Below are 16,552 nucleotides of genomic sequence, written 5' to 3'. Positions count from 1 at the left end.
TTGACAGGCAGAACAAAATATCATTAGTACTGCAAAGAAATTAGATTAATTATTTTTTACAGCTTTTCATTCAAGAAGAACCTCTTCAGCTGTTAAAACATGTCTTAAAGCCAAAATGCCAGTAGTACTTCGTAGTATGTTGTGGGCAGTATAATGTGTTCTAAACCTTTAAAATCTTTAAAAACTTGACTTTCTTATGGTGCACCGTGTTGTCTTTTTTGCAACACACACACTGCTTATTGTGTGACTGAAACTGAGTTTTCTGCCTTCTGGTTTAATGTGAAAGATTTCTGCTGAAGAAATGCTGTTCCCTTCATGCTGCACTTCTGCACATCATCCAGCAGGTGGCGCTTTGTTATACTGCTTCATTACCATACAGATCATTAGGGTTTTATCTTGAAAAATTGCCGTTTCTGTCAAAAGTTTATTGATGGAAAGTGTTGTTTTCAAGTAAATAAAACTAAGAAACACTCTCCCAGCCCATATTTGTCATCTGGCTGCTTTTTTATACTCTTTAAACTTTATTATTATTTGCTTTGAGCCTTTTGGCTACAGCCTTCCCTCAAACACTCTTTATATGTAAAGAATACTGAAGAAATATATATTACTTTTTTTCTTTATTCTTCTTATTTATTGAAACTTTCTAGCTACCACTTTCATTCCATTACCACTTTTCCATTCACGTTCCATTTAAGTTTCATACCAAACATATTCTGTGCACATAATACAGTACATCTCTTTCCTTAGAGAAAATGTATGCTGCCTGCATTAAACTGGCTAATAACGGAAATCTTTCAGAAAGTTGTAGTTTTAGTTCTACAAATACATTTGAAGCAGCTATGGAGGAGGAAATAAACTCACCGTTTTGAGTTAATCCTCACTTGGCAGAGCTGAAGATCTGCAGTTTTTCTGGCCCATAACCTCAGGGCATGCTCACACCAAGTGTGTGTGTGTGTGTGTGTGTGTGGAGTGGTTTATTTGAACTCTGGAGTGTTTACTGCTTTGGCTCAGTTCATTTGGTCAGGTGAGAGCAAAGTGGCAACAAATGACAACCACAGTAAGAAGCAAGCTACAGGAAACAAGTGCAAAATACCAGTCTTTATGTTGACTCTTCTTCCTGTGGTTGACGCATTCTTATCTTTGTAATACTGAAAGAATGTTGGTCCCCATCTCAGTATATGATCTGTTATGTTTTTACTGATATGGCTTCCTGATGCCTAGTGTTGATTTTTTGACTGAAGTATTAGATAGTGTCAAGTAAGGTTCCTGATGGCAGTATTGTATATTGATTCTCTTTAAATCTGACCACTTTTCTGCCCAAAATCACAAATAAGTAAAAGTACACCAACAAGTATTATCAGCATTAATCACTGATGAACGTATAAGCAGTATTTTAATGTGGTAGCTGGTTGAGGTGAAGTTCTGTGAACAATTTTTTATCATGTTGAATAGTTTCATATATATCAGTGCATAATATTTGATAAACTGATCATATGTTTTGTATGTCAAATCAGAAACTGTAACATAAATAGTATAGCTGTTAGATAAATGTAATGGAGTAAAAGTACAATATTTACAAATAGAAATAATATATATTATAATACATTTAGAAATCTAGGGGAGTTCAAGTATACTGTATAGCATAAAACTGAAATACTCATGTGAAGTACAAGTAACCAAGTTATCCTGCACCATTGGTACCAATAAACAAGTCTACAGTCATGCTTGCAGCTAGCTGTTAGGCTGCTCTTGTGCTAAATGCTCACATCAGCATGCTAACAACATGCTACTTTGTTGTGACAGTGCCCTCCACCAGGACAAAGTATTGAAAATGTAAAAAAAACTTAAATTCAAGCACACTATAGGTCTATGGTACGGGCTGTCATAGTTTGTTCACCATTTTGCTATATTCTTATCAGCATGAACAAGCCTCTGAGACAAGATGATACTGAAATATGTACACTATTGTGGAAATCAGGGCTGGATTAACCCACCATGGGGCCCCGGGGCAACAATGTGCTGTGGACCCCTGGTGACACCCTGTTTCACTCACTTTTTGTGTATTGTGTAGGCATTACACCCAACATTATTTAGTAAAATGCACCACATAAAACTCCATTTTTACTCCATGCTGAACTAGAAGATGGGGGCTCAAGATTAGATATAATGGTGGTGATGCTATAAGGTCCCTATCATTTCAGTTTATAATGTGCTTCAGTGGTGCACACAGTATCAACAAATACATTTGCGATTAATTAAAACCACAAACTAATTGCCACATGGAGAACCTGCAGCCTTGGGCCTGCTAAGGGTCTGGGACTCAGGTGCCATTGTCCGCTTTGCCCAGTTGGCAGTCCAGTCTCAGTGGAAACAGATCAATATTCCCCATCTGAATCAGTTCAAGTTATGGTCTGTCTGTAAACAGACAGTTCACACCAGTACTGATCAGTTCTACAAATAGCATGTAATCAATCAAACTACATCATAACTATCATATCACAGACTGCTTCCACATCTGCCCGTCTGCCATCTGCTCTGCTGCTACTTCAATAATAGCTTGCAGCTGCAAAGGAAGGAGGGGAGAGGAGGGGGCTTGTGTGTGTGGAGGGAAAAACCCAGAGGGGCGAGGGGTAAGGGGAGGGCTGGGAGGCGGGGAGGGAGGGAGGAAGAAGGAAGGAGGGGGCGGTGAAAGCAGAGCTGTGATGCAGACAGCGAATCACATGAGCATGGATCTGTTTACAAACTGAGGGCTGTAGACGAGAAGTGGAGAAGAGAGACGGGGAAGGAGAGGGGAGGAGAGTGAGTGTGAGAAGAAAATACAGGAAAAGAGAAGAGAGCGTCAGTCTGAATCTGAATTAACATTAGCTGCACTGTTTTCCTGTGTTATATATCTTGTGGTCTGTGTTCAGAGCAGAAAGGCAAGGGAAGAGATGAAGAGCTGCTTTCCACAGGAACACTGAGGCTGCCTGCCTGGTTGGCTGGCCGTGCTGCCGGGGAATCCATCCATGTCCCTTCCCTTTGTCTCTCCATAATTGGCCACGGCAGGTTTTCACAGCCAGAGAGGAGGAAAGCAACGTGGAGATCTAAAAGGAAAGGACGAAGGAGAGGGAAGAAAGGAAGAGTGAAGAGGAAAGAAGGGGAAGGGAGGGAGAGCCTCGTGACAATGTTTTGAAGGGGAGACAAAGCAAAAAAGCAGGGACTGCTCGGCCAAAGGTTCATAAGCAGAGTGCTGGATGGGATTTGGAGTATATTTCCTCATGCTGTCAGTAGCATTGTTGTCTTTTTATCGACAAGACTCAAAGATTCAAGACTGTTTTTAGTGTTTGTCATGCAAAGGGAAGACACAGGAATTAGATTTCTTTGTCTTGTTTTGGAGTCTAAATCTGGGTCAAGGAGGGTGTTTGTATCACATTTTTTTAGGGTAGATCACCACTGCTGACTGAGTAAACAGTGTTCAGATGAGCGACTGGTTATTTGTATGATGTCTTTTTGAGGAACTGAGAGTCTCTAATCAGGTCTGCTTACTCCAGACCACAAGGATTTAACTCACTGTCCATCCGCTCCTTCAACTATCAGGGTCAAGTAGTCTGAACTTAAAAAGAAGTGGACATAAAGGCCTCACCTTGTCCTTTTTAGTCCGAGGAACGATCTCAGAAAAGTTGATTCCGTGATATTGGAGAGCTCAAGAGCCCAAAGATTTCCTGGGTTTGCGATCCGAACATCCACACATTTGATGCATCCTGTCCAATGGTGTAACGGTAAGTTGCAACAGCTTTTCCTAAGTTCAAACGTAGCCTAGTTATAAGGAAAGGGTTTACTAAGTGGAGATTCACACACATCATACACTTGATTAAAATGGGTTACACCACAGAAACTACTTGTAGGGATTAGTTGTTACCATATATTTACTTTTACTAACTGCCAGGTGTGGCGTTAAGTTACATAGCTAACAGAACCAACTGACAAAACAAATGTTAGCTGGCTAATGTACAACTTGTTAAGACTGACAAAAAAAGAAGAAAATGCAAAATGCTGTTTAAAGATTATGTAAACAGGGAATATTTTAAATGATTTTTCCCTAAAATAACACAATATACTTTGAATTACAAAACATTATGCCACATAATGTTAGACTAGCTAAATGACCAAATAGCCTAGGGTTGGTTTGGTTAGCATAATCAGATATATTTCCCACACTTTCTAAACTGCATGAATTCTACTAATTCTGAAACACACACATTTCTCCATGTATGCATTAATTAAAGAATAATAATAATACCTACATTTACAAAGGTTTGGCTTTTAGCTTCTAATCTATTGTTTTCCCCCCTAAAAGCGTAATTGTCTGAATGTCTGTGAAGATTCTCAGTCACTTAGGTCATGGTTATCCAAGGGTTGAATAGAAGGTAATTGGACTTGGTTGTAGATACTTGAAGACTTTTCGCCTCTCATCCAAGGGCCTTCTTTAGAACTCTCCGCAAGAATATAAGTTGTTGCTCTTGACCTCAAGAAAGCATTAACTACTGCGGTTCAAGTCAAGAAGACCCTTGGATGAGAGGCGAAACATCTTCAAGTATATACAACAAAGTCCAGTTGTCCTCAATTCAACCCTCCTTGGGTAATTTTCTGAAGTTATGCTACAACTTGTGCTTAGTCGATTGCTTTTGAATTGGAGAGCACTACAGATGTTTCCTAGCAAATCTTTACTAGCTGAGATATTTCTCAAGTTTTGACAGTGCAACACGGTTTAGTAAATCACTATTTTGAAAGTAGCTAGTAGTTACAAAGGAATTATGGACTTTAACACAGAATTAGTAATAGATTTATGAATAGCTAATTCCCAATCCAGATATAATTATTTTATATACAAAGTTATGACATATATGACCAATAAGAACCATGATCACAATGTGTTTTTTGTCTGTGATATACCACCAACATGACAGAAATATGACCTCAAACATCCTCTGAAGAATGCTTTAATACAACCAGATTTTTTCTAGCCAGAATTGTAAAAAAAAAACAAGCCTACTATTGTTGTATAACAGTGTTCAGGTACTGTCCTCCCTCAGACTGCATGCATTTGCAAGGTGGCCTACCTTTTAGCGCTCCACTATCAATGATTTACTAACATCGTGCTAAGATTACAGTTGCCTCCTCCTTCACCCAAACCTCCTGTCAAACCCTCCCCAACCCCCCCCCCCCCCCACCCCCACCCCCACCCCCCACTATACACTGAGATGGCACTCTCCTGCTATGACCCCTGTCCATTAGAAAATGACTTTTGAACCAGGAGGTCTCCACCATAATATAAGTTGTTGCTCTTGACCTCAAGAAAGTGTTAACTACTGTGGTTTAAGGCTGATGTGCGTCATGCAGAATGAAAAGTGCCATGTTCAAGCCCCTCAGGCTGAAAACACTTCTTTCTCCCAGAGCCCAAACTCCAGCGAGTAAGTGCTTTTGGGCCAAGTAGCAAGTGGAACACATTCCTGTGTGACGCAAGGATGGTTGTAAAAGTTCACATGAAAGTACTTTGCAGTGCTACAGAGAGGTTTTTGCTGTGGGACCTATGAATTTTATAAATATGTGTAAGGTTTGCCCCCTGGTAAAGCCAGTAAGCATCCTGAGGATAGTGAACACCGGTAGAAAAAAAAAAAGAGTTGTCTCCCTTAGTAGACTCTTCTTCTCTAGTGTACATGTAATCTTTATTGTTATGGATTTATGCCATTAAGAATTTATAACCCTAAAAACATTGATTATACAAGTAAGGTGGTAACTGGTTGTCACTTGGGTTGACAGTTTAAAATATCGGCATGAAAAAAAATTGTCACAAGAACACAGTTCTCTCCCTTCCTGTGACTTTCTCACTTACCTTAGTTGAACGCAAATTAGAAATTAGGCACCTCCATAGATGTCATTACACACCACCTCTACACATGCACTCATATCTTTCATATAAGTTCAGAAACTTGGAGCTTGCAGCTCATTACATTGCAATTTGAAACAAGAAGCTTCCCAGATTCAGTGTTGAGCATGTGTGCCAGGCCTTACAAAGAACACAGATAGGAACACACACGTGTGCCTCCTATAATCCAATCCCACATCCTTGCAGTGGGTGGTGGAAACAAGCAAAGTGTGGGACTGCCAGATACAGTTGTGTATGGAGGGCTATGGCTATGGCTCTGGTGGAGCCAGTGGACTCAAAGAAACAACAATAAACCTACAGCAGCAGATCCATTATGAAAGACCTATTCTCCGCTAAGAGTGGAAGAATTTACTCTATGAAGAGAAAGATACAGTACACACATGGACACGTAAACCTGTCTCACTATCCTTCTGGGGACTCTATTGATTGTGTCATTCTTTAGCCCCTAACAAGGAAATTCCAGTATTTTTCAGCCTGTGTCCGATTCTATTCCCATTCAAATGCTAACATGCTGAGCTATTATAGCTAACTGCATGGGAATCTGCTTTGAGGGCAATTTGCTGGCCAACCAAACTGCTGCCTTTTCATCTGTGTAATAATTTATTACATAACGTTTCCTACATTACATGATTCTATTTCAACAGAGGTAAACATATATTACAGCAAGTGTTTAATCTATCCTGGCCTAGATTCCAACAAGTATTTGAAATGATTCATGTAAACTTGAAGATCATTTGGAAACTTTAAGGAGGCTTGCACTGCTTGCCTCTATCTCTATTACGAAATCTCAGATTACGGAGGTTGCAAGTACAAAGTTAGCATGACCTATTGTCAGGACAACCACAATTATGTGATTAAAAAAGACAGTAATCTCCCTTTAATATTAACCATCAGAGCTACAAGCCCAACTTAAATCATTACTCTGGACCTAATATAAAACTAATCCAGGACCTAAAGCCACGTTATAAGCCTAAAGTGAACTGTTAAGCTTGTAGGAACAAGTTTTTTGATATGTGAATCTGTCCCATCAACATGAGTGGACTATTAGGTTTGGGTACCTATAATATGAAGAACAGCACACACACATACACACATATTATGCAAACCATTTATGATAATATGTTCTGTCTGTGTAATAATTAATGTGTCTTAATCTCTTAATGGTTACAAATTGATTCAGAGTCTTGAAATGCCATGTATTAAACACCCTTTTTGCAATTCATATATTCATTCTTGCTGATTTCTAACAGGCTTTTAAATGCCACATTATGTAGGCTACATTCCTCATGTCAATTGACTCACTATCGCTCTGTGTGCTGTGGCAGTTCATGGTTAAATAAATACATTTGTTGTCATTCATACATACAGTATTTTCATACATTTTTATAATGCATTTCAACACAGGACTGTGTATGTGCATTGTCGACAACTGTAGGCTATATTCATGAGTGCCTTGTTCTTTGTGCAAAAACACATTTGATATGAGATCAATATAATCTCCAAACTATTTGAAACACTTGATGAATTTTGGCACTACACCCAAAGAGTATGATTAGACTAAAATACGGGTCAATACCAACCTTTCATTAAGAAATCATATTTGTGGGTGTGATAATGCACTTTGATATGTATAATAGTACAAATACATATTCAATGGATAGCTTAGATTGCCATAGTCTAAGTGCTGTTTCAGAAGATTTTTTATTTTAAATATTGTGTTTTTTACTATAAAAAATTTAAAAATATATATATATATGTAATCATCAACTGTGGCAGCTGAATTTAAAAAATACTGTTCTTCCAAACAAAACTGGTCTAACTCTGATTTAAAAGCACTTGAGGCTTTATTCATACAATATCTTTGCTCCTTTTCTTATTGTGTCTTTTTTTCATGCATCCCTTCTTCTTAGGGTGTCTGTGTGACCTTGGATTGCAGAACTCCGACCCCTACTGCAAGATGACTTCAGAAGAGCTCTTCCACCTGCCGCTCAACGTCTACATCATCATCCTGGGCATCGGCCTCTTCATCCTCATGCTCAGCCTCATCTTCTGCTGCTACCTGTTCAGGTACGAAATAACAGACAAGACTCCCTTGCACTTTTACAGACCGACTTGCAATACAGGGCCAGTATTAGCTTGATATTGTTCAGTTAAATTCATTCACATCTGACAGAACAAATACATTTGAATGTTAAACTGTGGGAGAATTTAACTCAACAGTGTCTCAAACCTGAATTGAAATTTGCCTCGCCATGCCTTAAAGTAAAAGTGTCACATATCATCAACCTATAATCTTCAGTTTCTCCAAGGTCTTCTAATTTACTTATTTGTTGTTTCCACTTTCCCTCATCCTGCCTCAAACCTTTACAAGTCAGTGGTCTCATTTTCTAGCAGTGAGTGAATGTTTCATCCATATTCATCCGACTTGGTATCATTTGGCTTTCACATGGGACAACTGATATCAGTGGCATGAAACATCCACCCAACGAAAACCATTTAAGTTGTATTATGGGCAGGTTTCACTCTAATTGGCTGACTAGCAGATAGTATTTTCACAGCTCTGAGAAATCTGCTTGAAACTCTTCACAAAGTGGGTTTTAATATTTTCTTGAAATGCCCTCAGTTGATTCAGGTCATCTGTCCATGCAGAGGACTCATTGTATTACATGGAAATACATGGTGCATTGTCTGTTGTTTGACAAATCACAAAGGCTCAAGTGATCGCTGCTTAAAGCAATTACACAGTGGGTGGGATAAGGTTTGTATACTGCTGTCAATCTTCAGGATTTCTGGAAAAACCTGTTCACCCTTTGGCAATGAGGTTATGCTTTGCTAATTTATCTATCTGTCAGTCAGAAATTTGACTGTGGGATAGCACTATATAAAGTTGGGTTTACAGCTAGGCTTTGGTTCAAGGAAAACCAGATAAAGCTGTGGTAATGATTTGATAGAGTTTGTTTTTAGCCATAACTATGATGACAGAGACTCAGGGTATGTTTGCAGAATCAAAGAATTCAAAATGGCTTAATGAGAATATGTTTTATCAATCAGGTTGGTATTTTTTGTGCGCTGGCAGAGGAATAATTCAAACAGTTACCTCAAAGACAAAAGTGCCCCTGTAAATTCAATCACTTCCAAGGAGGTTTCAAGCTTCTCAAATGTTGTATATCTCAATTAAGAATGAAAATGTTTATTCATTCACTGAACCCAGAATAATAATAATATATTTCTGCTTTTAACAACTTACAATCAACTTAATGAAACATTATTTCAGTCAGGAGTCTCAGGCATGGGTGTGTCCTTAAAAGTGTTATAGATCTGCTCATGGTGAGAGTAGATGCACAGGCTGTTACTTGAATTTGGCATTGTGTGAATTCCAGGACTGCTTGAAGCACTATCCCAGCTGATTCATACAGCATGACAAGACATGCCCTGATAAAGACAGATATGGAGGCACCAGGCACATTATAGAATTTTCATGACTCTAAATTTCAGCATTATAAGTTTGTTTTATGGTGTTTCACAGACTCAGACGACAAGGTGCACGAGAACAGTACGGCTACAATGAGGTAAATGTTGATGCCGTATCCAGTTATAATTCAGAATATATTCATTTGCTTATTTGTCTGTTGCAATTTACGCACATTGTCATGAATCCATTCTTGTTAACAGGTTGTTTTGAAAGGAGCAGGGAAGAAACTGAGCCTTCTTGGTGTAAGTAGGCATGAACACTGTTTTGAAGTAGGCAAAAGAACAATGCTAACAATCCTAGACCTGGCTACTAGGACGAAATCAATGTGGAAAACATATTCTGTAGCAGTTTAAAGACTCACATGTATAAAATGTAGTAAAATGCAGTGATGGCTACAACAAAAGAAAGTATATTTCACCAACACTGTTGGCCAATTGCTTATGTAATCTGCACATGAGTCACTGACATCCCAGTCAAAACGTTCTTAAAGTTCATAGGATAAACTATTTTGTAGATCCACCCAAGCCTTTCGCACACTATCAGATAGTAATTCAGATTGTAATCTTCCTTTGAAATGACTTTGTTTTATCTGTTTCTAAAAGAACTATACAGTGATTCCTTATGTGGAAAATCTTACAACTTTTTTCACCATCAATGAAGAAGAAAACAAAGAACAGAACCTCATCTGCTAAATTAATGGCTGGTGGAAGTTCAGTATCACAGAGCTATTCACAGCTACTCTGCTGTGTCCCAATTCCATACTACATAATAACTTTAACCAGGTTTGGGAAAAATGAGAATCTCAAAGATGTCTGTAAACTAAATTAGCTTAATTTCAGTGTAGTATTGTCCCACAATGTGTACAATATAAACAGAGGAGCTATCCAGCAGAAAATTAAACCAAGAGTAAACTGTGTTAACTTCTGGAAGATCCTCACTGAACAAACAAGTAAGAAATCTTCATCATTTTGCTTTTTGTTAAGTTGCCAAATTTGAGATTGGTGAAAGGCTGGTAGTGTTCTAAAGTAACAGTCAGACGTGTCAGTGTACATCCGCACTCTTATTTATTGTATAATAAAAGCAAAAACAGAGTATTATTAAGATCAGTTGTTCATACTGTACAATATTAACATGCAGTATGGTGGTGGTGATAAACTTATGCAGTGGGGTCATGGTTATGTTGGTTGACAAACAGAGTTTTATTGTAACTTTAGGAAGGAATTACTGTTGTGGTTGAATGAATACATTATTGTTCTGACCGTGTAAATGCTGTATATTGACTGAACTGTGTCATGGTCATTTCCCCTTGCAGCAAACATGTGCGGTGTGTTTAGAGGAGTTTCGCAGCCGGGATGAGCTTGGAGTGTGCCCGTGCTCCCATGCTTTTCACAAAAAGTAAGTTCTCTAGCCTCACTTGGTAATTAATTATCAAAGGTCCATCAGATTGGACACTCGACTCCATATTTGTGAACATGCACAACTGAATTTCAAAATTACAGTCCACTGAACAAAAAAACCCCCCAAAAAACAAACAAAAAAAACAACTAATGCAGCTGTTACACAAATTGGAAATTATACAGCTAATTTTATTGACTCATATAATGTGTTTGTGACTAAAGCAGACTATTTTCATTTCACATTAAGATCTTACTTTAGAAAATAAAACCACGTGGAATAGCACTTTTGGAACAGCCATTGTCTATAAATCCAGTCCCCAAGTGCCATTAAAACCACCAGTAAATATCCTGGCCTATATTTCTTCTTCTTCTTGAAGAAATCTTGACTAACCAGTTCACAAGAATGACACACAACTTCCACTTTATTTTGATGGATTTTTGCTGTCAATATATCAACTGAAGCAGTCAGAGAAGCAGTGAAAGGCAGAAACAGATCATCAGCAACTTGCCCTGGAGAAAATGAGAAGCAAATTCCTGACAACATACTGTATGTCGTACATGTTTGAACATGAGCATGCTCTGTGCAACTGAGACCTGTTTTTGCCCTGTGGCAAAGGTGTGACATTGACAGCAGCACTTTTAGACCGGTTTGCTTTCTGACCAAAGTTCTGTAATTGCTGTCTTAGTTATGGGGAAATCAGGATTAAGTGCACTCTAAATGAGTTCCTCTATATGTGACAATCTAGAATGAAGTGTCCTAATGAGTGCCCTTTCAGTGGAAGAAGATGTGATAGTCCCTTGTAAAGTACCCTCACAAGAATGTACTGCCCTATGAGTTGCCATTGCAATGGAGTGAGCTGGAGGTTCTGTTATGGGTACCCTTCTAGTGAAAAAAGTGTAAAAAGTGCCATTTAGGGTTCCCTTAAGTCTAACATACTGAAGTGCAGAATTGTCCTTTCAACAAAAAAAGTGCCCTCTAGGTTGCCACCTGGTGTGAGAAAAACATGGTGAAGTGCCCTTCCAGTAAAGCACATGGAGTAACCTGGCCATTATTGTAGAAATGAATGTATCCTTTATTTAGGCTGACCATTAGAAAAATACAGCCCTTAAACACATTTTGTAGTTGTTGTGGCTGACATTATACCATTCAGTTGATTTTGGTACAGTACTAGTTTGCTCAGCCACAACCCTTTTAGATCGTTCTAGCACAGTCTAAGCTGCCAGTGACAAATGCATCAGTCAAGTGATCATTCTCTAAATTGAAGCTGATCAAGACCCAGCTTAGAAACAGATGTGGGGCAGGATGGCTCACAGATCTTCTGCTGTTGTGCATTTGACCATAATGAGGTCATTAACATTTACAAACGTATGGCCAAAAAAATTCTCCTTTAATTTCACCAGTCTTGCTTCTCGCTTCCCTGACAAGACTGCTCAAAACAGCTGATTCTCAAAATATTAATAGCTCCATGTTTTCACTACAGATGTGTTTGAAAAATAAACATTTTAAACATTACCTATTCTCTGTATTTCATCACAGAGATGTTTGCAAAATAAATGTAAAAAGTACATCCTTTTTAATACAGAGGTGTTGTTTTCCTTATAATCTGAATCACCCTATAAAATGTTAATCTTAATACGGTATGTAGCCTTTTTACCAACCATGCGTCATTGTTCTCTGCTGATGGGGGCCCAATGGATGTAGCAGGTGCCCCTGTATATTTTTTCACCCCTGCCCCTCAGACAACCTGAGTCCACCAACTGTATCTCTACATGTATCACCCAGCCCATCCTCCCAAGAAAAACAACAGTATAAATCAGTTGCCAAAAACAACCTATAGTTACATTTGAGTGACAGCCCTAATAATTGTGACCCAAAGAAGTGACACAGCTCAGATGATGTCTATGTAAGGTGACAAATTTCTATATTGGAGGTGGTGTGTTGGGTGGTTGGATAGATAGATAGATAGATAGATAGATAGATAGATAGATAGATAGATAGATAGATAGATAGATAGATAGATAGATAGATAGATAGATAGATAGACAGATAGATAGATGGCAAAAAATGGACTTTGCTGCAGGAGGCCACTGTTCGCTTCCTGTTTCCCACCATGACATTTCCAACCAGGACAGTTTTTTAAAAACCATAATGATTGTTATAGTGTTTACTGTTGCCATGACGATGAAGGTTGCCTAACTTGAAGGAAGTAATAACTTAAACCCACACCACGCTTCAAATGATCATTTTAACCCAAACCATGATCTTTCCCTAATCCTAGCCAAGTGGTTTTTATGCCTAAACCTAATCAGACCTTAACCACAGCATTGTCACACCATAAAACATCATTACTTTTTAACAGGGATTTGTAATGGTTTTGGAGAGCACAGACAAAATGCAGCATTTTAGAAATTGCTCCTACGATCATTCTGCATGGCACATTCTACCTATGTGGACGTGTTGCAGCACCAGTCCCTGTGAACTGTGTAAATATCCTGCATGTCTGTTCAGTCCTGTTTAACAAGTGTCAGTTCAGCTGGTTAAACTTCTGCTTCTTGTCTTCATTCCTAAAGTGTATACCTCAACCAGCTACATTACTTTGTGTACCTTGTTTCCCTTTAAAATGACAAGACAGGGTAATACTCTATCTCTCATCTGCTTTTCTTAGGTGTCTGCTAAAATGGTTAGAGATCCGTAGTGTCTGTCCCATGTGCAACAAGCCCATTTGTCGCCTCCAGCCTGACCCCCCACAAGCTCCTGAGCGGCCGCAGAGTCTCCTGGAGGTCTGAGAGGGGAAAGCACGTCACGCAGCACCTCACACTCTCCAGTCGATTGACACCTATCACTATAGAGGGTCCTGTTTCCCCGTTCAACAGATTGTAGTTTTAGTAACACAAACATTTTTGAGGCAGAGCTGCTATGGAAGCAGAAATGATATAAATGTGAGAGTTAAACTGTAAGTGCAGAACCAAAGAACCAGAGTGCAGTTATTTAGTGACAAACATCACTGAGAAGGAAGAAAGTAAATATCAAGATTAAAAATATAAATGGTAATAGGTAACGTAAAGATAATCTCAACTCAGAGATCCATTTACTAGCTTTATGAGCTTTCAATCACCTCTCACTGTCTTTATTCAGCTAATACAGCTGTCATAAATGTGAAACTTTGATCATTTCATTCCTAGTGGTTGTATATGTGTGAAGATAATAACCCTGAGACATAATGACAGTCAGTTGGTTTTTGACCATGGCATTCATGATAGCAGATTGTAATGGCAAGGCTAGCATTGCAAGTTTGACTGTGAATTGTCAGGTAAGCTAACTATCAAACTTTCAAACCAAACAGCAATTTTCTGTAAGTGGCCACGTGACTGGAGGCTTAGAGGGGAACTCCGCTGATTTTACACATCTAAGTCTGTCTGACGAGTTTGAAAATGGAAAAAAAAATGTGTGGTGCTAAAAATAAGTGAGGTTACCAGACCTCTGCCACCCACACCTCAACTCAGCTAGCCACTACTAGCATTGCACACAAGAATCTCCCAACCAACTGTTAGCAGTCTTGTTGCATTGTGGGTAATATAGGCACCAGGTTTTAATAAGGAGGAAGAATGCTTGGGGAAAAAAAGAAGACATCTCTGCTTCTGCTGCATCCATTTTATAACAACATAAAGTTATAGGAGTGCAATGCTAAATCAGTGGAGTATTCCTTTAAACTAATGTACAGGTGCCCTAAAGCTGCAGATCCTCTAATGGCCACTAAACAACACTCAGATTGGGTTATCAAGATAGAGTGTCAGCAAGCTAATCCCACTTCATATGTGTATATTGGTGACGATCTTTAAAATACTTTTATTAAGACGATACCAAGGTGTAAGTTGCTGTAATGAATAAGGACAACAAGGCAAAAAAACATTCATAGGCATTAAGTTGAATTTAAAAAGTGTAAAATGGGTGTGTTTCCCTCAGAAATTGTCACAATGGAATGAATTGTGTGTCTATATCACGTACATTGCTTTTTTTGCTAAAAATACCACAATGCAATGCTTCACCTTTGTTGAATGTACACTGTATACTGTCATGAGAGATTATGCCTGTTAGCAATGATGATTCTTAAGTGTCTGAAATCCCAGTTTGCTCCTCATTATAGATGAGTTGTTAGGGAATAGTGGATGATCTTCAAAATGCTTTTTCTGAATCCTATGGACGATTTAACTGTCTATTGTGGTAGCAAGACAGCTATTTCTTTGCCTTTTTCAATATGCTTTAGTTTAATATTTCTTAGGATAATAGAATCTTTGTTATATCACCAACAACATGTCATTAGCATCATTATCATTAGCACTTCCTCCCTTAATTCAACATAGTTCACACTTGCTGTTGTCAGCACTTGGTCAACAGAGGCCAAATGTATGTATTTGAAATTTTTGTCTGCATATGACAGAATGATATATAATAATAAGGACATCATCTGTCTTACTTGGAGTCCAGAGAGTGTGGGGGTACCAGAATGTTAAAAAGAAATCAAATTCAACATTCAAGGGCCAAATGGAGTAAGAAAAGATACTTATAGCATTAGCAAGGTCATGTATCATCCAAACAGTCATGACGGGCGCTCAGCATGTTGAGGATGTTGATACTGCTGTAACTCAGCTAATGAGATTACCTCTGCCTCCAGAGCAGCTCTGCCTCTGAGAAATGTTTGTATGACAAACTCCAGGCAACTCCAGCTTTCAGTTTGCCCAAAAATGACATGCAGCTCCACATGAGTGTGATGTGTCTTGATCTTTCACCACAACTGAAGAGCCTGGAGCCAGGAAAAAAAGAAGATTTATCCACCAGACACCAGCTTTGAAGATTTCAAAACCTCCTAAAGCCCATTCTGTTGCCCCAAATGTGAGGGCAAAGGCAGAGACTGTAAAGAAAGATGTGCAGTTGTGGAACAATCAAAAATATCAGAGAGGCCTGTTTAATTGAACAAACAGGACATTCTTGTGAAACAACAAGATGCAGGGATGGTGTGTGTTTGGGCTTTAACCTTCCATATCTCAGAGTCAGCCGACTCCATGTTGCCAAGTTGCCAGGCTGAGTGAAGAACGTGAAGACTTGACTGCTGAGACAGATGTCATATGGGGTCTGATATAAGAGACACCTGCATTACATGCTGTCACATGCCTGTTCAAGATATCCAGCAACAATTAAGGTTCTAAGTGATTCAATCACTAAAATAACACATATTATATACATGGTTTTTAAGTTATTTCTAAAGGAGTGTTTTGTATCGTAACTGGCTTTCAATAAAAGGTATAGTGTTTCAGTGATGCTATAACACTTTGACTTTCATTTGTCAAACAATCGACAACATTTCCAGTGAAACAGAATGGAACCAACCATCCTACAGAGAAATCTTACCTTCTGATTTCTAAGAACAGCTCTGTACTACAGTGATATAAATAGACATGCTACACTGATATGAAGAGCCTGTTTGAACTGGTTAGTTGTCTGAGTATTGAGGTGCACCATAAAGCATCCTTCTCTGTATTTAACATGTAATATATACTATGAGTACTTTGTAAATTGTAAATGCTTTTAAAATTTCGACTTAAAAGAAATATAACCAGTGTTTTGATAAGGTCATTTCAATGTAAGTCTTTTTTTCTAATTTTGCTACATATTGACATTTCATTGTAATATATGGACAGGTTATACTGTTGTGCTATTTGTGCCCACTCGTTGCTTTAGGTGGGTTGGATTTGGTTGAT

The 16,552-nt window shown here is 38.5% G+C and overlaps 1 protein-coding gene across 1 annotated transcript; it reads left to right on the top strand.

Moving 5' to 3' along the window:
* The first annotated feature begins 2,714 nt into the window (after positions 1-2,714).
* Positions 2,715-16,427, top strand: LOC122997195 (RING finger protein 122-like). The gene is made up of 6 exons (XM_044373218.1): positions 2,715-3,758; positions 7,837-7,993; positions 9,453-9,495; positions 9,599-9,640; positions 10,711-10,793; positions 13,462-16,427. Exons 1-6 carry the CDS (start codon positions 3,734-3,736, stop codon positions 13,580-13,582), a joined length of 471 nt encoding a protein of 156 aa, XP_044229153.1. The 5' UTR covers positions 2,715-3,733; the 3' UTR covers positions 13,583-16,427.
* Positions 16,428-16,552: the final 125 nt, after the last annotated feature.

Source organism: Thunnus albacares, chromosome 14 (genome assembly GCF_914725855.1).
Source record: "Thunnus albacares chromosome 14, fThuAlb1.1, whole genome shotgun sequence".
In the NCBI taxonomy this organism is placed as follows: Eukaryota; Metazoa; Chordata; class Actinopteri; order Scombriformes; family Scombridae; genus Thunnus; species Thunnus albacares.
The sequence above is the reverse complement of the archived record's forward strand: the minus strand, read 5'-3'. Positions and strand labels throughout refer to the sequence as shown.